Source organism: Monodon monoceros, unplaced genomic scaffold, assembly GCF_005190385.1.
Source record: "Monodon monoceros isolate NGI ecotype Baffin Bay Population unplaced genomic scaffold, NGI_Narwhal_1 Super_Scaffold_2, whole genome shotgun sequence".
NCBI lineage: Eukaryota > Metazoa > Chordata > Mammalia > Artiodactyla > Monodontidae > Monodon > Monodon monoceros.
The window spans coordinates 32,728,505-32,752,554 of record NW_021703776.1 but is presented as its reverse complement, the minus strand read 5'-3'; the positions used below and the strand labels follow the sequence as shown (position 1 = coordinate 32,752,554).

Here is a 24,050-nt window from a genome sequence, read left to right as displayed (position 1 = left end):
GATGAAAAATTCTCCAAGAATTTAGGATTTTTCCCTTTGATTTATGGAGTGAAAACATAGCATAGAAGAATACATTCTTCTCCTATCTGTGTCGTCACCAGTATTATTCATTTTGGTATGTGTTCAGGACAGAGGGGCTAAATTAGGAGAGGGTTATAAATAGGAAAAGATAAAAGGGAAAGAATAACTTATGTACTTGGAAAATCATTTCCAAAAGGGCTGCTCTTTTCACTCACTGCTCTCCAAGGAAAAAAACAGAAATAGCTTGTTGTCCTACTCACATCACAGTGGGCAGTCTGCACTTCATAAACCTGGCTTGCTCTTCCTCTGTGGAACACCAGAAGTCTCTAGCCAGGAGATAGTGTGGTCAAACGGCTGTGGAAGAGGATATACAAATAAAAGTTAATGCTATTTATGAAACAGCACTGAATTTATGCACATCATTCTAGCCTGACTTAATGTTTTAAATTTAATGTTTACTTGAAATGAAGACCATAGTAAAGATCTATGTTATTGTACAAGATCTAATTACATGTTTATTTTAAGAGTCACATTGGATGGCGAAAAGAAGCTAAAAGATTGCTGCTGGTGATGACAGATCAGACATCTCATCTTGCTCTAGATAGCAAATTGGCAGGCATAGTGGTGCCAAATGACGGAAACTGCCATCTGAAAAACAACGTCTACGTCAGATCAACGAGCATGGTAATACAGCAATAGCCTATTAGTAGTTATGACTTTTCTGGTTATAGTGTAAGTTTAAATTGGCAATTCAGCTGTCCTTGTACCGAGAAATTACCTAAAGGATCATGATGCAGAGTCAGGATAAGTCATGAAAGACAAGTTACAGAACAATGCAGTCTATAAATTCTGCTCAATAAAATATAAGGCTGAAATACTTTGATAATATCTAGTAGCTGACTCTCTAATATCCTACAAAGCACTGTATAATTTATGAAAATAAGAGTGATAGAAGAGCTTACTTTTTACTCAACTGAAGGACCTTAAAAGGAAAAGAGCATATACATATACCTTTGCCTTACTAGTTTACTTATAACTACTTCTACAGGGTTAGTATTGAAAAACATATTAGAGATTAAGAAGAACGTATTTGGCTTGAGGAATCCTCGCAGTAAAATAGACAGAATCAAAGTAGAGACTAGGGGAAAAAAGGAGTAAAACAAAACCGGCTTTCAATTTTATACCTCACTCCTTCCTTCTGAAGTTTATGTATATTTAAGGGCTCTTTTGTTTAAACAGTGCATATCTGGATTGCTTCCTGAGGGTTAGTTTCGGCTCTGAATCATATATTTAAATACAATCTCTTAGAACATCTTTCCCAGCATTAGCTATCATTCATGTAGAAAATAACTGCATAAAGCATCATTTACTTGTGACGTGACACCTACTTATACAGGCATGCAAATGTTAGAACAAAAGCTTCCAAACTTTCTTATATTGCGGTACCTAGTGTCTCAGTAATCTTTTCCCTCGTACACGTAGGCAAAACAACCAAACAAAGAGCCTGACAGTTCTGTTTATTAAGTAGTTAGGTCCAAATAACATAACTATTTGTGTCCTAAAAACTTAGTAGCCAGTTAAAAAAATAACACACATGAACATCAAAAAATATATGTGTGTGTGTGTGTATGTATATATATATATATATATATATATATATGTATAGTTTGTCATTCTTAGTAAATAAGTTACAATGGGAACTTCCCAAGCCTTGGAATCAGACTAGATATAACCATCCTCACTTCCTGTTCCGCACTGATTTTCATGTTGCCCAGTTTTGCAAAGATATGGCATCATCTAAAAGAACAGAGCCGAATGTAATGGTAAAGCTGTGAACCACCTCCAGCTAGTAGTTCATGGGTACCTGACAGATGCCACATATTACTGTGCTTCCCTTAAAAATTCAAGATATTTTGAGGTACCCTGGTGAGTGTACTGCAGTGCTCTAAGGCACCTCATGCACAGTTTGGGAAATGCAATATTAGAAACATATAAATTATGCTGAAATGTGTGTGGTTCCCATGAGTGAAATTTAAATAGTTTAAATTTTGTTAATCTGAAACATTCTACCAGACTTTTTGAAAGTCTAGAGGAGCAACTGTTATTACCACATAAAACAAGTTCAATCCTTGGTTGGTTTAGATTCTTGAAAGCAGCCTCAACACTTAAAGATTTTTTAAAATAACTAGAATTTGAATTTTAAATTTTAGCATTTGGAGTTATTCCCTTAGTGTCTTTCTTTTTGCTAATTCTCTTCTACTCAGCCACATTTCACTTTGGTAGACCCATCCACTTTAATTAAGTCATTTATTATCTTTCCTTCCATTCAACCTCTTTTAATCTGAGACAGAGTTCTAATTCATTTACTGGGAGTGGAGGAGAAGACAAGAGGAACTATTCTATTGTGAGACAAGTAGAAGCTTTTTTTTTTTTAAAGGGAAAATAATAATCACATTATTCTCAAATTGCATTGCATTATCATTTTGAAGTTTTGCCAAGTCATTGAAGTCATCGCTCCATAATTGTATTTTAGAGGGTGCTGTTGCTCATATAGGACGGATTCCTTAAGGCAAAGAAATGTTCTCATACTTTTAGACATATGCCATGCCATATAACCTTATGGAAACAAATTATAATTCTGATGGAATTTTACACAGTGTTTGGGCTCTTATGATATCAGGAATTTGGACAAACTATCATGAACTTTATTTGCTTTCTTGAAAATTGTTTTACCTACTTAAAACAATGAACCTTCCACATGTCACTGATATGTATTGAATAAACCAAGGAGTAGTGTGTTTATTAATAGCTTAGAAGAATATTTTTATCTCATTTATCCCATGTCTGTGTTTTAAGAGATCTTCTTCCTAAGAAGTTCATTCCCTTCATTTCCAGGGACACTGCCCTAAAACAAAAGAAGTTGAAGCATTTTGATTGATCCCTTGACTATGTGTTTATATACACAAGGTGTACGACTGCTCTGAAACCTCCTACATCCAAAGCTACCCTGAGCCTAATAAGCATATGTACCTGCTTATTTTAAAATGACCTCCATTCTCTCCTATTCAGCCATTATAGAGGAATTTAAAAAGGTATTATTTAGACAAGCAATCAAACACTTTGCTTCTTGGCTTTATGTCTAGCAGCCAATACCAGTAATGTTGAATAGTACCTGAGCTTCTTGGGCCAAGACTCTGGTCCTTTCATTTATAAAAGGAAATGATAAAAGACCTTTTACATGTCTAAATTACATGATCCAGAGTTCTACTGCTTATTCACCTAGCTATTTCATGACGGTCAATGTGAATTCCAGAATTATAACATCTACCCTGTTTTCAGTTTTTATTAACTGAAACCACATATGTACATGCAGTATCAGTATACTGCATACAGTACAGTGTATACAGTATGAAATTTATCTTTACAACAACTTGGTACGGTAGTCATAGTTATCTTTCTTTTATAAACAGAAAAACTGAGGGGAGAAGAAACTAAGAATGTTGACTGAGGACAGACAGCTAAGAAGTTAATAAGTGGCAGAGGTAGGGCTCAATCCAGTTCAATCTTTTATTAAAATCTATATTCTTAACCACTTTGCCACAGTGTCTCAAGGGAAAACTAGAATAAATAGAGCAGTGAAGTTCTTGCTGTAGTTTCTGCTCTAACTTTCTAGTTACAGTCTTACTTATAGAAGAAATAAAGCAGATAATCTGGCTTACTTAAATTACATAACATGATAAAATTTTAAACAGTTTAAGCATTGTTACATTTTATATATGGCCATTGGCAAATAATATTATAGTATTAAATAAATTACCTTTTCCACTGCTTTTTCTCTGGTTGCCAGTATGAAAAACTTGAGTAGTAATGTAGTTTTATAATTTACCAGTAATAATGCCAGCTTAAAATAAGGATTTGTTTCTAAAATGGTAGAGGTTAGTATAAAAATTGTTAATGGTGTAGAAGACAGGTTAATACTGAGGTCCTAGAATTTCACCCTGTCTCCCTACCCAGCTCCTCCAGGGTGATTCCCACTTCATGCAAAGCCCTCCTCACAACCATTCACCCCATCCTTGGCCAAGAATAACACCAGAGTCTCCAGTAACAATGAAAGGGGCCCAAAGAGCAAATATTTGGAAGAGGCACACAGGTCATGCAATGAACCATTATTAATGGGACTTTCAAATATTGCTGTGACTCTCAGTCCTGATGGAGAGATGCAAATAAGCAAGATCCTACCACACTTCTAATTATATTAGTAGCTCAGGTATGGTGTTTCTTTGAGCATTTTTTTGTGCCCCATCATATTATGGTCAGTGATTCTTCACCCCTCCTATCATTTAACTCCTCAGAATTCCTTTACTTATTTAGTCTCATGGAAATTACTGATACATAATTATAAGAATAATAACATTAAAATTCTAATATGTCAAAACTAAAGCATATAATAAAAATTTTCACCTTATTTCCTGATTCTTACTTTGTTTTTCTCTGCTTAACACTGCATAAGAAAAACTTTTTAAATTAATTAAAAAGATAAGATCAGTTTAGAGTGTTAGCACCTTTGGGTTTTATGAACATGCACCATCAGGAAAGTAAAGGGAATATCACTCAGGCTAAATGCACCCAGAAAGTTTCAAGTCCATATGCAGCTGGTTTTAAAAAAAATATTGTTACAACTTTTAGTTAAAGGTAAAGAGAGAACTTCAGCAAGAGAAAAATAAAGAGTCACATACAAGGGAACACCCATAAGGCTGTCAGCTGGTTTTATAGCAGACTTTGCAGGCCAGAAGGGAGTGACATGATATACTTATAAAGTGTTGAAAGGAAAAAAACCCCTACAATCTAGGATACTCTATATAGCAAGTCATCATTCAGAATTGAAGGAGAGAGAAAGAGCATCTCAGACAAGCAAAAACTAACAGAGTTAATCAACACTAAACCAAACTTACAAGAAACATTAAAGGGCGTCCTTTAAGTGAAAAAGAAAAGGCTGTAACAAAGAAATAAATTATAGGAAGGGGAAGATGCCACTGGTAAAGGCAGATATATAGTAAAGACAGGGGTTCAACTACCTAAATAAGCTACTACAAAGGTTAAAAGACAAAAATTGTAGAAGCAACTAAAACGACAATAAATAGTTAAGGGATTGATATGAAGATATAAAATATGATATCAAAAACAAAAGGTGGAGGGGATAGTAAAAAATGTAGCTCTTTTAGAATGTCCTTGAACTTAAATGACTATCAGTTTAAAACAAGTAGATATAGTTAAAGGTCGAAATATATGAACTTCATGATAACCACAAATCAAAAACCTGCAGTAGGCATACAAAAACTAAAAAGAAAAGAGATGAGCTAAAGCACATCACTAAACTAAAAAGAGACTAAAACTAAAAAGACATGAACACAAGCATACAACTAAAGAAAATCATCAAACCACAAGGGGATAGACTAAAGCAAGAAGACAAAACAGAGAAACAACCAGAAAAAAGTAACAAAATGGCAATAAGCACATACCTACCAATAATCACTTTAAATGTCAATGGACTAAATGCTCCAATCAAAGGACACAGCGCGGCTGATTGGATAAAAAATAACCCATCTATATGCTGTTTATAAGACACTCACTTGAGAGCTAAAGATACACGGACTGAAAGTAAGGGGTTGATAGTCTATGCAAATGGAAACAAAAGAAAGCTGAAGCAGCAGAACCTTATCAGACAAAATAGACTTTAAAACAAAGTCTATAACAAAAGACAAAGAGGGAATTATATACTATATTATGATAAAGGGATCAATACAAGAAGAGATTACACTCATTAACATATATGTGTCCAAAACAGGAATACATATATAAAATATTAACGGAAATAAAGGGAGAAATGGACAGTAATACAATAATAGTAGGGCACTTTAACATCCCAATGACATCAATGGGGAGATCATCCAGACAGAAAATAAATAAGGGAACAGTGGCCTTAAATGAATCATTAGGCCAGTTGGACTTAATAGATATCTACAGGACATTCCATCCAAAACAGCAGAACGCACATTCTTTTCAAGTGTACATGGAGCATTCTCCAGGATAGATCACATGCTTGTCAAAACAAGTCTCAACAAATTTAAGAAAATAGACATTATATCAAGCATCTTTTCTGACCACCATGGCATGAAACTATAGATCATTTATAGAAAGAAAAACAGGAAGAGAACAAGCACATGGAGACTAAACAACATGCTACTAAAACAACAGTGGTCAATGAAGAAACCAATGAGGAAATCAGAAAATATCTTGAGACAAGGCAAATGAAAATGGGAACACAACACTCAAAAATATATGGGGTGCACCAAAAGCAGTTCTAAGAGGGAAGTTAATAGTGATACAGGCCTAACTGAAGAAATAAGAAAAATCTCAAATAAACAGCCTAATTTACCAACTAAAGGAATTAGAAAAAGAAGAGCAAAGTCCAAAGTCAGCAGAAAGAAGGATATAATAAAGATCAAAGCAGAAATAAATAAATTAAAGACACTACCCCCCCAAAAAACAACAGATCAATGAAACCAAGAACTTATTCTTTGAAAAGATAAACAAAATTGATAAGTCTTTAACCAGGTTCATTCAGAAAAAAAAAAGAGAGTACCCAAATACACAAGATAAGAAATGAAAGAGAAGCTACTGCTGTTATCACAGAAATACAATAATAAGAGAATACTATGAACAGTTAATGCCAACAAATTGGACAACCTAGAAGAAATGGATAAATTCCTAGAAACATACAATATTCCAAGACTGAATCAGGAAGAAATAGATAATTTGAATAGACTGATAACTAGTGTTGAAATTGAATCAGTAATCAAAACCTCCCAAACAAAAGTCCAGGACCAAAGGGCTTCACAGGGGAACGCTAACAAACATATAAAGAAGAGTTAATACCTATCTTTCTTAAACTATTTCAAGAAATTGAAAAGGAGGAAACACTTTCAAACTCATTCTATGAAGCCACCATTACCCTGACACCAAAACCAGAGAAAGACAGTAAAAAAAAAAGAAAATTACAGGCCAATATCTCTGATGAATATAGATGATTCTATCACTATATGCAGATGACATGATACTGTATATAGAAAACCCTAAAGTCTTCATCAAAAAGCTATTAGCACTAATAAATTAATTCAGTAAAGTTGCAGGATACAAGATTAATATACAAAAATCTATTGCTTTTCTATACACTAATAATGCATTAGTATTATGTATTTTCTCAGGAAGAGAAGGTAAGAAAACAATTCCATTTAAAATCACATCAAAAAGAATACAATACCTAGGAATAAACTTAACCAAGGAGGTGAAAGACCTATACTCTGAAAACTATAAAGCACTGATGAAGGAAACTGAAAACGATAAAAAGAAATGGAAAGACATCCCATGCTCTTGGATTGGAAGAATTAATATTGTTTAAATGGCCATTCTACCCAAAGCAATCTACAGATTTAATGCAATCCCTATCAAATTACCAATAACATTTTTCACAGAACTAGAACAAATTATCCTAAAATTTATATGTAACCATGGGAGACCCCCAAATTGCCAAAGAAATGTTGAGAGAAAAGAAGAAAGCTGGAGGTATCATGCTTCCTGACTTCAGACTATACTACAAAGCTACAATAATCAAAACAGTATGGTATTGGCACAACAAGAGCCATACAGATCAGCTGAACAGAATAGAGAGCCCAGAAATAAGCCCATGCACATATGGTCAATTAATCTATGACAACGGAGGCAAGAATATACAGTGGGGAAAAGACAGTCTTCAACAAGTGGTGCTGGGAAAACTGGACAGCTACATTCAAAGGAATAAAATTAGAACATTTTTTTCCACACCATATACAAAAATAAACTGAAAATGGATTAAAGACCTAAATGTAAGACCAGAAACCACAAAAGTCCTAGAAGAAAACATAGGGAGTATGGTCTTTGACAAAGATCTTAGCACTATGTTTTTGGACCTGTCTCTTCAGGCAAGGGAAACAAAAGCAAAAATAAACAAATGGGACCTAATCAAACTTAAAAGCTTTTACACAGCAAAGGAAACCATCAAAAAAATGAAAATGCAACCTACTGAACATGAGAAGATATTTGCAAATGATATGTCCAATAAGGGGGCAATATCCAAAATATATCAACAGCTAATACAACTCAATATCAAAAACACCCTGATTAAAAAAATGGGCAGAAGACCTGAATAGGCATTCTTCCAAAGAAGACATACAGATGGCCAACAGGCATGTGAAAAGATGTTCAACATCACTAATCATCAGGGAAATGCAAATCAAAACCACAATGAGATATCACCTCACACCAGTCAGAATGACCATCATCAAAAAGACCACAAACAATAAATGTCAGTGAGGAATGTAAAGAAAAGGGAACCCTCCAACTTGGAAAACAGTATGGAGGCTACTCAAAAAATTAAAAATAGAACTAACATATGATCCAGCAATTCCACTCCTGGGTATATATATATATCTGAAGAAAATGAAAACATTAATTCAAAAAGATCTATGTACACCAATGTTCATAGGAGCAATATGTAAAACAGCCAAGATATGGAAGCAATGTAAGTGTCCATCAACAACTGAACAGATAAAGAAGTTTGTGGTATATATATACAATGGAATATTACTCATCCATAATAAAGAATGAAATTTTGCCATGCGCAACAACATGGATGGATATAGAGGGTATTATGCTTAGTAAAATGACTCAGACAGAGAAATACAAATACTGCATATTTTCACTTATATGTGGAATATAAAAAATAAAACAAATGAATGGATATAACAAAACAGAAACAGACTCACAGATACAGAGAACAAGCTAGTGGTTACCAGTGGGGAGAGGGATAGGGGGGCATGTGAACAATAATGACTTTAATAATAACTTTAGAATAGACCTAATTTTAATGCTTGTCATGCTTGCAGAAAATTACCCAGGAAATTATTTCTGCAAACAATATTTATTTTTTCTTCTTTAAAATTGAAAGCAAAAGTTTCACACAGAATCACCTGAGCTAGGCTTAGAGTAGTCTCATGTTGCTTTTATAGTGCCCCTGAAAATGAGAAAAAATACTGATTTTCCAAAGTGACTCAATAAAAACAAAAATTGATGAAAATACTTATGAAATAAACTGTTCCAAATAAATTATATGTTTGGTTAAGTCATATTTAAGCAGAAAACTTACTACCATTCTCATTGAAAAGCTTACAAAAATGGTTATTCCATGCCCCTCATTCAGTAGCAAGGATATCAAGAATGCAACTGATACCATGTTTGGCAAGAGCCACAAATTTGAACACTTCAGGAGCCAGGTGCAAAAGGTAAATAAATGAGGCAAGTTAAAGCATATCCAAGAGCCCAGCATTTAGCCTTTAGTAATGGCCTCCAACTGTCTTTTATTAAGCAGTCTTTTATTGAAAGCTGTCTTTTATTAAGCAGCCCTGTGGTATTTGTCCCTTTACACTTAGGGAGCACCACCCAGCCTCCCAGTGAAGTGTAGATATTGTTATTACCTCCATTTTATAAATGAGAAAATGGAAGCACTAAAAGGATCAGGAACTTGTCTGTGGTCACACAGCCCTGCATAGTAGTGCCTAGGTAAATGACAAGCAGTGTGACATCAGGACATGAGCTTCTACTTACCATTAATATGGGCTTAATAATTAGAAAATGGTAAATGAAAGTCTTTACACATGTTAACCCATTTAATTCCCACCATAACCCTGAGAGGTAGATACTAGTATTTATACGTTTTACATATACAGAAACTGTATCATAGAAGGTTAAGACAGATGCCCAGTGTTACATGGCTAGTAATTGCAGAGCCAAGAGTTGAAGGCCCAGGTGGTCTGCTTCCAAGCCCCTGCTCTTGGTATGGCTCTCAACCAGAACGATTTTGCCCTCCAGAGAACATTTCAATGTCCAGAGACATTTTGGTTGTTACAACTGGGGGAGGAGGGAGATACTGGCCTCTTATAGGTAGAGGCCAGGGATGTAGCCAAGTACCCTACAATGCACAGGACAGCCTCACACCCACAACACAAACTGTCCATAGTGCCACTAATGGGAAACATGGGTCTATGCGATTATGACTATGCAGCCATATAGATAGACAAATAGGCCATTGGGAGAGATGGGGACTGACAACACATAAAATCTTCATCTCTAAATAAATCTGTGCTATCACATTGTTTTCATGCTGTCTCTGTCCTCTAAAAAGTGAACTATAAAAAGTAATCCAGATAACTGAATACTTTCATTTAACCAAGACATTGGTTTTTTGTTTTGTATCTTATTATGATATTCAATGTTTCAAATTCTATATTATCTTATAAGAACTTTTTATAATGAAACTCACTTTTATGAAGAATCTTAAAACACTTATTTTCTTGTCACTACACAGGCATATTATTAAAATTCATACATCTCTACATAGTTATCTCTTTAACTGAAACTGTCTCCATTGAATCTTTCTTACCTCATCTTCCCTTCTAACATTTATAAGTTATTTCCCACAAATCACAGTGAAGGTGTTGGTGAAGAAGAAAAATGTGAATGGAATCCTTTTGCCCTTAATTACTTAGCAGCTGCCTTGGCACATTGCTTTCCCTTCTCCCTTCTGCCCCAGAAATGCTTGTTATCTCCATTAATTATTTTCAGAGTTCAGAGAAACAATATGTAATGGGTTAGACAGAGGGGGAGTTAAAGCTGAGGAGCAGTGACGTCACCAGCACAGGACAGCTGGCCGAGAGGGAGTGTTCCTGCTAGTGAAATACAAGACATAAAAGATAAAATACTTAAAAGATACTATGCTTCATGGAGGAAAGGGGAAGGGGTTTCAACAGTGGCCATTAATCCAAAATTCTCCCATCAACAATGGTTTGTTTAAACATCTATTAAACATTTGTAGTTTTAACAATCTGCCTCGAGGTACTTGGAATTTTCTTTTAAAACATTTCTTTCTAGGCTTAAAAAATGTGTCCTTTTAAGCTTAAAAATCCAACTGACGTTCTTAATGATCTTCGGAGCAAACAAGAACTTTCTAGATTTAAATTTTGTGTACTTTTGGTCAATGTGACTTCCTGTTTTTGAAAAGGGGAAAGAGATTAAGCAGCCTCCAAAAGCTGCTTACATTTTGGACTGCTCTTTAATATTGATTTTATGTGAGTTAAGTATAAGCTGGTTAAAAACATATGGATTAAATTTTCCTGAAAATATGAATGGTTTTAAAAATTAAGAAGGGGGAATGCTTGGCAAACTGTGATTATTTTTTGTCAAAGCAAAAATATTTGAAAAGTAGTTGTTGCCCTTATAAATATTCCCAATACAGCTAGACTTACCTTCTTTTACTTGTTCTCTTTTTTGTTGTTGTTCTCTTTAATTTACCAGCATTATGCAAACTGTCATAAGTCTATTTTAAGAGTATGCATATTATTAGGAACAAGGAATAAAAATTTATCTGATAGAACTTATATTTTGGGGATTGTTCTTCTATTACTCTAAAATTATATTCTTAAGAATTGCTGTGGGTAGAATTTTTCTTATGCAAATCCATGTGGTAATACTTTTTATACCCCTTTGTAAATTGGAGTCATATCACATTTAATTGTAGTTCAAGAAAATTTTGTTTCTACAAAGCAATTATAGATTATATAGAAATAAAGGATATTTGTTATGATTATTATCTTAGTCCATTCGGGCTCCTATACCAAAACATCATAAATTAGGTGGCTTATAAACAGCAGAAATTTATTCCTCACAGTTTTTGAGGTTGGTAAGTCCAAGATCAAGGCACTAGAGGATTCGGGGTCTGGTGAGAGCCTACTTTTTGGTTCAAAGACAACACCTCCTAGTTATAACCTCATATGGCAGAAGGTGCAAGGGAACTTTCTCCACTGGCTCTCTTTTATAAGGGCACTAATCCCATTCAAGAGGGCTCTACCTTCAAGACCTAATCACATCCCAAAGGCCCATCTCCTAATATTACATCACCTTGGAGGTTAGGATTTCAATGTATGAATCTGGAAAGCGGGACATAGATATTCAAATCACACCAGTTACTAATGTTAGTGATGGTAGTTTTAAGCACAAGGCTGTGTCTTATATCTTATTAAACTTATATATATAAGTTTAATAAGTGGGTCAAAGAACTTAGGCTATAAGTGAAACTAGTAAAATTAGCTCTTTCTAAGTTCATATAGTTGCCAAAATCCAGAAATATTAACCAAGATGGTTTAAACAAAATTTTCCCTTAAGAAAAGCACAGTTAGCATTGGAGGGTGAAAGGGGAAACAAAAACTACAGAGTAATCTGAACTTGAATCAGATGATACTAATTAGGCTCAGTCACATGATCCTTGGCTTACACTACTAGGCACCAAAAACAGGTGGGCCCAACTGCAGGTGAAGTTTGACATCATTTCTCTAAAGGTATCTAGAGTTGTTATTTGAGATTGCTTTAATATCTAAAAGAGCATTTATAGAAAGAAAAATATCAAGTACTATGTCTTACTACATAACTTTATATAGCAAATTCCATAGTTGTCAGATTTCTCATATTTACTAAGTTTTATTCCCTTTCTACTCATCCCCTGCTTTCTTTCCCACTACTGCAAAGAGTGTCACAGTTAGAGCTACATAAGTTTTATATATCAATGTAAGACAGATTTGTAATACAAATATGTGTATACATAAATGACAAAAAAGTATAATGATAATAAGTTGAAAGATCTGTAACCTACACCTTGTATAAGCTCTTGGAAATAAAAATTATAATAACCGCTATTACCTTTGAGTATATGCAAGAAACTGCTCTAAATAATTCACATACTATTGTTATCTTTCTACTTTTGCCAGCAATCATGGAAGGCAGATACCATTCACATGTTATAGAGGATAGATCTGAAATACAATTTTTATCATAAACTGATAATCCGAGATTTGAATACAGGGTTTTCTTCTTTTAAACAAACTTTGTTCTATACCATGTTATATATCAAATTTTTATATGTATGTAAACATGTATATATATACATGCATATATTTGCATTTTAAAACTTGTTACTGAATTTCACCTCAGAATGTGATTGTCACTAATAGGTCTCTGTTTCTGAATATTAAATAATCTGTCAATTATATTACTTGGAGTCCAATGTTAATCTAAAGAAGTGCTAAACACTCTTTGTACTATGTTGAATGCAACCCTCTTCGTTTTTCTGAATTTCTAAGGTTTTTATGGAGCCTTTGTCTTTAAAATATCCTTAATAATGTTGATGTTGACCTTATTTATTTTATTTTATTTTTTGTGGTATGTGGGCCTCTCACCGTTGTGGCCTCTCCCATTGCGGAGCACAGGCTCCGAACGCGCTGGCTCAACGGCCGTGGCTCACAGGCCCAGCCGCTCCGCAGCATGTGGGATCTTCCCGGACTGGGGCATGAACCCGTGTCCCCTGCATCAGCAGGCGGACTCTCAACCACTGCGCCACCAGGGAAGCCCTGACCTTATTTTTTAAAAGAATTTAAATGCCTCTAGTAAAATGATAATCCTTCCCAACACAATACATTTTTGTTAATCATACAGTTTTCCTCATAACAGATGTTTGGAAGTGTGTGGAATTGAGCTACTAAATTTCACTCCCTTCTTTATTTCATTTTCTGTTACAGGAACATCCCTCGTTAGGCCAACTTTCAGAAAAGTTAATAGACAACAACATTAATGTCATATTTGCAGTTCAAGGAAAACAGTTTCACTGGTATAAGGTATGTTAACTCCCAAAATATAAAAATTAAAATGTTTGCATCTATAGTTAAAATTAGAATACTTTTTAGAACCCCAGGTAAGGATTCTGGAGTTATTATACTTTGTACAATCTAAATTTAATACTGTATTAACTAACATAGCCCAGGTGTCCATTCCTCTGGTGAGATGGGGCAGGAGATGCTCTCCTCAACTCCTTGCCTGGGTGGGCAACTCAGGCTCCAGGGCCAGCAGAAATCCTCATATGAGGGTCCCACTGAGTTCCCCGGTCAGAGTACTGTAGCTGAGTGGAGTGGCTGCTTGGGACTACTGCTCAGGTGCTGCAGAAAGCCTTCTTGGAATCTGACATGTTATCACTCTGGGACCATTGGCCAGCTACTCCTGACTTGGTCACATGAAGGCTGACTGTTACAGACTCTGAACTGAAGAGAACCAACACTATTAGGGTATCTCGCACCACCATGAATGCAAGGTATTTCAATTAAGAGTATCAGGAGAACATCTATAAATCCCAGACTGGCATGTGCAAGTTCTGCTGGTGGAATAACCCAATGTATCTGGGTGACCTTTGGAGACAGCTGAGACAGAGCTACAACAGGGCAGTGGCTGACACCCAACTCATAGCCCATCTTCTCCAGCCGTGTGGCTGCCAGGGTCTTGGGGCTCCGGCCGGCTGTAAGGCCTGAGCCTCTGAGATGGGAGAGCTGAATTCAGGACATTGGTCTACCAGAGACCTCCCAGCCCCACGAAATATCAATCGGCGAGAGCTCTCCCAGAGATCTGCATCTCAAAGCTAAAACCCAGCTCCACTCAATGACAAGCAAGGTCCACTGCTGGACACCCCATGCCAAACAATTAGCAAGGCAGGAACACAAACCTACCCCTCAACAGAGAGGCTGCCTAACATCATAACAAGTTCACACAAACCCCAAAACACACAACCAGACGCGGTCCTGCCAGAAAGACAAGATCCAGCCTCATCCACCAGAACACAGGTGCTAGTCCCATCCACCAGGAAGCCTACACAACCCACTGAACCAACCTTACCCACTGGGGGCAGACACCAAAAACAACAGAAACTACGAACCTGTAGCCTGCGAAAAGGAGACCCAAAACACAGTAAGTTAAGCAAAATAAGACACAGAAACACACAGCAGATAAAGGAGCAAGATAAAAATGCACCAGACCAAACAAATGAAGAGGAAATAGGCAGTCTACCTGAAAAAGAATTCAGAGTAATGATAGTAAAGATGATCCAAGATCTTGGAAATACAATGAAGAAAATACAAGAAATGTTTAACAAGGACCTAGAAGAAATAAAGATGAAACAAGCAACGATGAACAACACAATAAATGAAATTAAAAGTACTCTAGATGGGATCAATAGCAGAATAACTGAGGCAGAAGGACGGATAAGTGACCTGGAAGATAAAATAGTGGAAATAACTACCACAGAGCAGAGTAAAGAAAAAAGAATGAAAAGAATTCAGGACAGACTCAGAGACCTCTGGGACAAGATTAAATGCATCAACATTCAAATTATAGGGGCCCCATAAGAAGAAGAGAAAAAGAAAGGGAAGGAGAAAATATCTGAAGAAATTATAGTTGAAAACTTCCCTAATATGGGAAAGGGAACAGTCAGTCAAGCCCAGGAAGCACAGAGAGTCCCATACAGGATAAATCCAAGGAAAAACACTCCAAGACACATATTAATCAAGCTATCAAAAATTAAATACAAGGAAAAAATATTAAAAGCAGCAAGGGAAAAACAACAAATAACATACAAGGGAATCCCCATAAGGTTAACAGCTGATCTTTCAGCAGAAACTCTGCAAGCCAAAAGGGACTGGCAGGACATATTTAAAGTGATGAAAGAGAAAAAACTATAACCAAGATTACTCTAACCAGCTAGGATCTCATTCAGATTCAACAGAGAAATTAAAACCTTTACAGAAAAGCAAAAGCTAAGAGAAACCACCAAACCACCTTTACAACAAATGCTAAAGGAACTTCTCTAGGCAGGAAACACAAGAGAAGGAAAAGACATACAATAACAAACCCAAAACAACTAAAAAAATGGTAATAGAAACATACATATCAATAATTACCTTAAATGTAAATGGGTTAAATGCTCCAACCAAAAGACACAGACTGGTTCAATGGATACAAAAACAAGACCCATATATATGCTGTCTACAAGAGACCTACTTCAGACCTAGGGACACATACAGACTGAAAGTGAGGGGATGGAAAAAGATATTCCATGCAAATGGAAATCAAAAGAAAGATGGAGTAGCAATTCTCATATCAGACAAAACAGACTTTAAAATAAAGACTACTACAAGAGACAAAGAAGGACAGTACATAATGACCAAGAGATCAATCCAAGAAGAAGATATAACAATTATAAATATTTATGCACCCAACATAGGAGCACCTCAAAACATAAGGCAAATGCTAACAGCCATGAAAGGGGAAATCTACAGTAACACATTCATAGTAGAGGACTTAAACACCCCACTTTCACCAATGGACAGATCATCCAAAATGAAAATAAATAAGGAAACACAAGCTTTAAATGATACATTAAACAAGATGGACTTAATTGATATTTATAGGACACTCCATCCAAAAACAATAGGATACACTTTCTTCTCAAGTGCTCATGGAACATTCTCCAGGATAGATCATATCTTGGGTCACAAATAAAGCCTTGGCAAATTTAAGGAATTTGAAATTCTATCAAGTATCTTTTGAAACCACAATGCTATGAGACTACACATAAAATAAAGGAAAAAATCTGTAAAAAATACAAACACATGGAGGCTAAACAATACACTACTAAATAACCAAGAGATCACTGAAAAAATCAAAGAGGAAATCAAAAAATACCTAGAAACAAAGGACAATGAAAACACGATGACCCAAAACCTTTGGGATGCAGCAAAATCAGTTCTAAGATGGAAGTTTATAGCAATACAATCCTACCTCAAGAAACAAGAAACATTTCAAATAAACAACTAACCTTACACCTAAAGCAATTAGAGAAAGAAGAACAACAACAAAAAAAAACCCAAAGTAAGCAGAAGGAAAGAAATCATAAAGATCAGATCAGAAATAAATGAAGAAGACATGAAGGAAATGATAGCAAAGATCAATGGAAATGAAAGCTGGTTCTTTGAGAAGATAAACGAAATTGATAAACCATTAGCCAGACTCATCAAGAAAAAAAAGGGAGAAGACTCAAATAAATAGAATTAGAAATGAAAAAGGAGACATAACAACTGGCACTGCACAAATGCAAAGGATCATGAGAGATTACTACAAGCAACTCTATGCCAATAAAATGGACAACCTGGAAGAAATGGACAAATTCTTAGAAAAGCACAACCTTCTCAGACTGAACCAGGAAGAAATAGAAAATATAAACAGACCAATCACAGGCACTGAAACTGAAACTGTGATTAAAAGTCTTCCACAAACAAAAGCCCAGGACCAGATGTCTTCACAGGTGAATTGTATCAAACATTTAGAGAAGAGCTAATATCTATCCTTCTCAAACTCTTCCAAAATATAGCAGAGGGAGGAACACTCCCAAACTCATTCTACAAGGTCACCATCACCCTGATAACCAAACCAGACGAAGATGTCACAAAAAAAGAAAAGTACAGGCAAATATCACTGATGAACATAGATGCAAAAATCCTCAACAAAGTATTAGCAAAGAGAATCCAACAGCACTTTAAAAGGATCATACACCCTGATCAGGTAGGGTTTTCCCAGGAATGCAAGGATTCTTCAATATGCAAATCAATCACTGTGATAAACCATATTAAGAAATTGAAGGAGAAAAACCATATGATCATCTCAATAGATGCAGAAAAATCTTTCGACAAAATTCAACAGCGATTTATGATAAAAACCCTCCAGATAGTAGGCATAGAGGGAACTTACCTCAACATAATAAAGGCCATATACGACAAACCCGCAGCCAACATCGTTCTCAATGGTGAAAAACTGAAACCATTTCCTGTAAGATCAGGAAGAAGACAAGGTTGTCCACTCTCACCACTATTATTCAACACAGTTTTGGAAGTTTTAGCCACAACAAGCAGAGAAGAAAAAGAAATAAAAGGAATCCAAATTGGAAAAGAAGAAGTAAAACTGTCACTGTTTACAGATGACATGATACTATACATAGAGAATCCTAAAGATGCTACCAGAAAACTACTAGAGCTAAACAATGAATTTGGTAAAGTAGCAGGATACAAAATTAATGCACAGAAATCTCTTGCATTCTTAGCCACTAATGATGGAATATCGAAAGAGAATTTAAGGAAATACTCCCATTTACCGTTGCAACAAAAAGATAAAATACTTAGGGTTAAACCTACCTAAGGAGACAAAAGACCTGTATGCAGAAAACTGTAAGACACTGATGAAAGAAATTAAAGATGATACAAACAGATGGAGAGATATACCATGTTCTTGGATTCAAAGAATCAACATTGTGAAAATGACTATACTACCCAAAGCAATCTACAGATTCAATGCAATCCCTATCAAACTACCAATGGCATTTTTCACAGAACTAGAACAAAAATTTCACAATTTGTATGGAAACACAAAAGACCTTGAATAGCCGAATAGCCAAAGCAATCTTGAGATAGAAAAACGGAGCTTGAGGAATCAGGCTCCCTTACTTCAGACACTACTACAAAGCTACAGGAATCAAGACAGTGTGGTACTGCCACAAAAAGAGAAATATAGATCAATGGAACAGGATAGAAAGCCCAGAAATAAACCCACGCACATATGGTCACCTTATCTTCAAAGGAGACAAGAATACATAGTGCAGAAAAGACAGCCTCTTCAATAAGTGGTGCTGGGAAAACTGGACAGCTACATGTAAAAGAATGAAATTAGAACACTGCCTAACACCATACACAATAATAAACTTTAAATGGATTAAAGACCTAAATGTAAGGCCAGACACTATAAAACTCTTAGAGGAAAACATAGGCAGAACACTCTATGACATAAATCAGAGCAAGATCCTTTTTGACCCACCTCCTAGAGAAAAGGAAATAAAAACAAAAATAAACAAATGGGACCTAATGAAACTTAAAAGCTTTTGCACAGCAAAGGAAACCAGAAAGAAGACGAAAAGACAACCCTCAGAATGTGAAAAAATATTTGCAAACGAAGCAAGTGACAAAGAATTAATCTCCAAAATATACAAGCAGCTCACGCAGCTCAATATCAAAAGAACAAAACAAGCCAATCCAAAAATGGGCCGAAAGCCTAAACAGACATTTCTCCAAAGAAGATATACAGATTGCCAACAAACACATGAAAGGATGTTCAACATTACTAATCATTAGAGGAATGCAAGTCAAAACTACAATGAGGTATCACCTCACACCGGTCAGAATGGCCATTATCAAAAAGTCTACAAACAATAAATGCTGGAAAGGGTGTGGAGAAAACAGAACCCTCTTGCACTGTTGGTGGGAATGTAAATTGATACAGCCACTATGGAGAACAGTATGGAGGTTCCTTAAAAAACTAAAAATAGAACTACCATACGACCCAGCAATCCCACTACTGTGCATATACCCTGAGAAAACCATAATTCAAAAAGAGTCATGTACCACAATGTTCACAGCAGCTCTATTTACAATAGCCAGGACATGGAAGCAACCTAAGTGTCCATCATCAGATGAATGGATAAAGAAGATGTGGCACATATATACAATGGAATATTACTCTGCCATAAAAAGAAACGAAGTTTTGTTACTTGTAGTGAGGTGGATGGACCTAGAGTCTGTCATGCAGAGTGAAGTAAGTCAGAAAGAGAAAAACGAATACTGTATGCTAACACATATGTATGGAATCTAATTTTTAAAAATGGTTCTGAAGAACCTAGGGGCAGGACAGAAATAAAGACACAGATGTGGAAACTGGACTTGAGGACACAGGGAGAGGGAGTGGTGGGCTGGGATGAGATGAGAAAGTGACATGGACGTTTATAGACTACCAAATGTTGAATGGATGGCTGGTGGGAAGCAGCTGCATAGCACAGGGAGATCAGCTCGGTGCTTTGTGACCACCTAGAGGGGTGGGATAGGGAGGCCTGGAGGCAGATGCAAGAGGGAGAGGATATGGGGATATATGTATACATATGGCTGGTTCACTTTGTTATACAGCAGAAGGTAACACACCATTGTAGAGCAATTATACTCCAATAAAGATGCTGAAATTTTTAAAAAAGTAATGTATACTACACAGGGTCTTAAGTTAGCAGTTAAGTATAAATAAGTATAAATTCTATGTTTGTAACACCTAGAACCAAGTGTGGGCACTGATACTTGGTGTTGTACTGACTGTGACAATAATGGAGGAGACTTTTATCAGGTGAAAAGTAGTTCACACTCCAAGTATACCACTCATGTCCAGAGTTCTGCTTTTTCTAGCCCATGGGCATATCTTTATAATAGATTAGGTTGGGGAATAGCAGCATATTTTAAAATAGCACCAACGTACCTAGGTTTGGTCTAGGTCATCTAGTAAAGGAACAAGAGGAGCCATGGAAGTGGCTAACCCAGTCAAAGCCTTCCTACATAAGAATAATGTTGATTTTGTCCAGTATCTTTTGGGCCAGGTGAGTCCTACAAGCCCAAAAGACGTTTGGCATCTATGTCACTCTGGCAGCACCCAATGGGATTCCCCCTGTCACCCTCAAACCTGTAACTTCTGTGATCCTGCTATAGCTTTCTTTTCACAGTCTTTAAGGTTCTTTTTTCCAGAAAACTCTTTTTTTCATTTCTACAATATTGTGATACCCTAATTTTCATTACACATATCTGTTCACTGGGTCTTCTTCATCTCCTTTGTTGTCTTTGCTTCTTCCTTCTACTCCTAATGTCCTTCACTTATTTTTTAATACTTCACAGAAACTACATTTTCTTTTGGCTTCAACAAATACTTGAACCCATTTTAACTTGCCACAAAGCTGGTGTTCCCTTCAACAATTTCCCTAATACCTGACTACCACGTTTATCATCTGAAAGTGCTACTTAAATTATACCATTTCTTCTCTTAGAAATTTATAGTGAAAATATAAATCCCTGTTTTCCCAAACTTATATATCATGGAACCCCCTTTTTAAGCAAACAACCATTAATATCCACAGAAGTAGGGCTCTGACCCAAATTAAATGCCCAAATCACTTTATTAACAATAGTAACTGCTTCCACTTATTGAGCACTTACAATTGTCAGGCACTGAGTTTATTAACATTAACTCATTTAATACTCTTAAAACTCATAACAATGAGGGCAATATTACTAGTATGCCCATTTTAAAGATGAAGGAAATGCATTTAGGGAAGTTATATACTTCCCCAAACTTTCCTAACAGCCTAAATCCTGTGTTCTTAACCCCTAAGCTTAAATTTCAAATTGAATTTCAACTTACTGTGCAGCTCTTTATTGCTTTTACCTCCTTTTTCTCTGCTATTACTTCCTGATGGTGATATTAGCTCTAGCAGTTTCTCCCTACTCCTTTAAGAAAATTTCCACTGACTGTTAAACCATAAAACCAGGTTTATTATTAATTGAATTGTGTGCAAAGTAAGAGTCAGCAGGTTCTAAAAGCCTGACAGGCTCTGCTAAGAGTCCTGTGTATGCCGTTTCAGTCACCTAATTTGGCTGCTCAGAGATATTTTTATTAATTATCTTTGTTTGGATTGTAACAGCCTCCTAACTCATCTCCCAAATCTATCTTCCACTCGGCTGCAGGATGAGCTATTTGAATCACAGGTGTGAGCACAGTACTCCCCAGAGTAAAATGTTCCAGTGGTTCCCTCTGATCTAGAGGATCAAGTCTTTAATATTGTCTGCGTTAAACTTGTCCCTCCAGTCGTGCTTCTAATCCTCCTGTGTACACACACTCACCAGGCTCTTTCTTTCCTTTGTGACTTTGTTCTTGCTACCTATCTCCCATGCCTGGAAGCCCTTCTCCATCATTACTTGACTCTTACTCATCCTTTAAGACACAGCTCATGAATCACCTCCTCCAGGAAACAGTCCCTGACAACTTTCCCCAGCTCTCAAATGCTTGCTCAGTATCCCTCTCATTAGGGTCTGTACATATGTCTATTGCTTCAGGTGTACGTTGTTTTTTGAAACTGTCATTTATATTCCTGTGAGATCCTGAAGGATGGAAACTATGTGGCGTAGCAATTTAGCATTCCCAAAGTGGTATATGGTGGTTAATCAGGGTTGTATAAATGAATTTTTAAAATATTTAACTGATACATTTTCCCTATTACCTGAGATACCAAATTGTTAGTAACCAAGTAGTAGCTGGCATACAGCAGGAACTTAATGATACTTGTGAATGGTAAAATGAGTATATAAATGTATTTCAAGACTTTTCATAATCTGATTCCATATAAATATGCACCATTCACTCTAGTCAGACTAGTTTCTTCTCTATTCTTACTTCATCTACAACTTGGGTAAACCTTTAAGCCTTTGCTAATTCTCATTTCTCACTAGGAATACCTAGAGTTGATTCCATAATTATTATGTACCATCCATCAAGAACACCTGCTCCATGCAGCTTCCATTTGTGACTCTGATTTTTTTCTCCTGTCTGGGCAAATATGTCCTAAAGACCATTCCATGGAAAAGTAGTTCTGCAAAATAGTTGTATATGTTACATGAGAAAAGAGTTTTGTAATTAAGTAAATGTTAGGGAATGCTGCATTTAATAATGCTAAATTATTTCTGAATTGCAGTGGTGTACATTTTGAGTCTCTATGTGGAATAAACCATATGCAGAATTTATCAAACTTATTTGCCCTCAGAACCCTTTTCATTTTAAAATCTCTTGGGACCATGTTCTATGGGAGATAGTTTGGGAAATGCCGGTCTGTGCTTTGAGTTTTAGGTCAGCATGTAACTTGTGAACGCACACACACTCATGCACATACAAATACATACTATTTCAGGAACATATGTTTTGGCTGCTCTGCTTAGTTGCTTATATTTTTCTTGTGTCTCATATTTTTTGATTCATGTAATGACTCACCTTCCACTGATAACTACAGATTTTTTAATATTTGATTGCTAAACCATTGTATACTATTGTCATTAAGTGCAGGTTATTGGTATGTTTTCTAGGATCTTCTACCCCTGTTGCCTGGCACCATTGCTGGTGAAATAGAATCAAAGGCTGCAAACCTCAATAATCTGGTTGTAGAAGCCTATAAGGTATGTATATACTGTACACATTTTTTCAAATAAACTTTTAACCCCAATTTCCATGGCAAGGTACAAACTAATGCCCTATCATCTTGAGAGGAGTGGTGGAAAAAACAGATTAGGAATTAGGAAACTGAGCTTAGCTCTGGGTCTACCACTAACTAGTTATAGAACCTTGGGAAAGTCATTTCAGCTTTCTGTGCTTCACTATGTCTCAATGACACAGTTTACTAAACTCAGGTTGAGCTACAGACTATCTAAATTTCCTTCCTCATCAAATGTTCAGTGAGTCACCAAATCACAGCTATAGAATATACTTTATTACCAAGAAATTTCACAATTTCCAGTGCCATAAAGATAAAGTAATCAATCCACAGTGTTATTTAAACAGCAACTTTCCAGGGAAAATGAACTATATGAGATATAGAAATTACTAAGAGAACTTTGTTGGGGTCTCCTAGATCAATCACTTGGTTGTTCGGTCGTTTACTTTAGCAGTTTTACTAAACTAGTTTGATTAAAAGAATCATCCTAAGAGATACACTACTTTATTGAGATGACAGTTGTATGCTGTCCCCAGTTCGTGTAGAGTGGGTACCAAATGCAAAGATTTAAGAAACATCTGCTCTCTCAATCTAAGTCATTTCTGGATAGAATAATCTCTTTTAAGAAGTTGTAATAATAGTAGCTGTCATTTTAATACCACTAAGAACCAATTATTTTCCATACATGACCTCATTTAATCCACACAACCGACCTATAAGGCAAGTATTAGTACTCCCACTGTGTATTTGTAGAACTTCAAAGAAGCTAAGCAAATCAATCAAAGGCCAAACAGCTAACAAGCAGAAGCAGCAGCACCAGAACCTAGGTCTTCCTTAATTCTAGCTTCCAGGTGCTTCCTCCTGTGTTACACAATCTGTTTTTCTGTTGTTGTTTTTTTCT

General features: G+C 35.9%; 1 protein-coding gene across 2 annotated transcripts in view; it reads left to right on the top strand.

The window, feature by feature from the left end:
* Nucleotides 1–24,050, top strand: part of ITGB8 (integrin subunit beta 8) — a 97,459-nt gene that overhangs the window by 54,346 nt on the left and 19,063 nt on the right. For both annotated transcript variants that reach the window (XR_003795299.1, XM_029233999.1), the window contains exons 6-8: nucleotides 547–705; nucleotides 13,740–13,835; nucleotides 23,025–23,114. Coding sequence is in view for 1 of the 2 variants with exons in the window: in XM_029233999.1 (XP_029089832.1) it covers nucleotides 547–705; nucleotides 13,740–13,835; nucleotides 23,025–23,114 (345 nt within the window). In the remaining variant the exon portion in view is untranslated. The remainder of the gene's footprint in view (nucleotides 1–546; nucleotides 706–13,739; nucleotides 13,836–23,024; nucleotides 23,115–24,050) is intronic.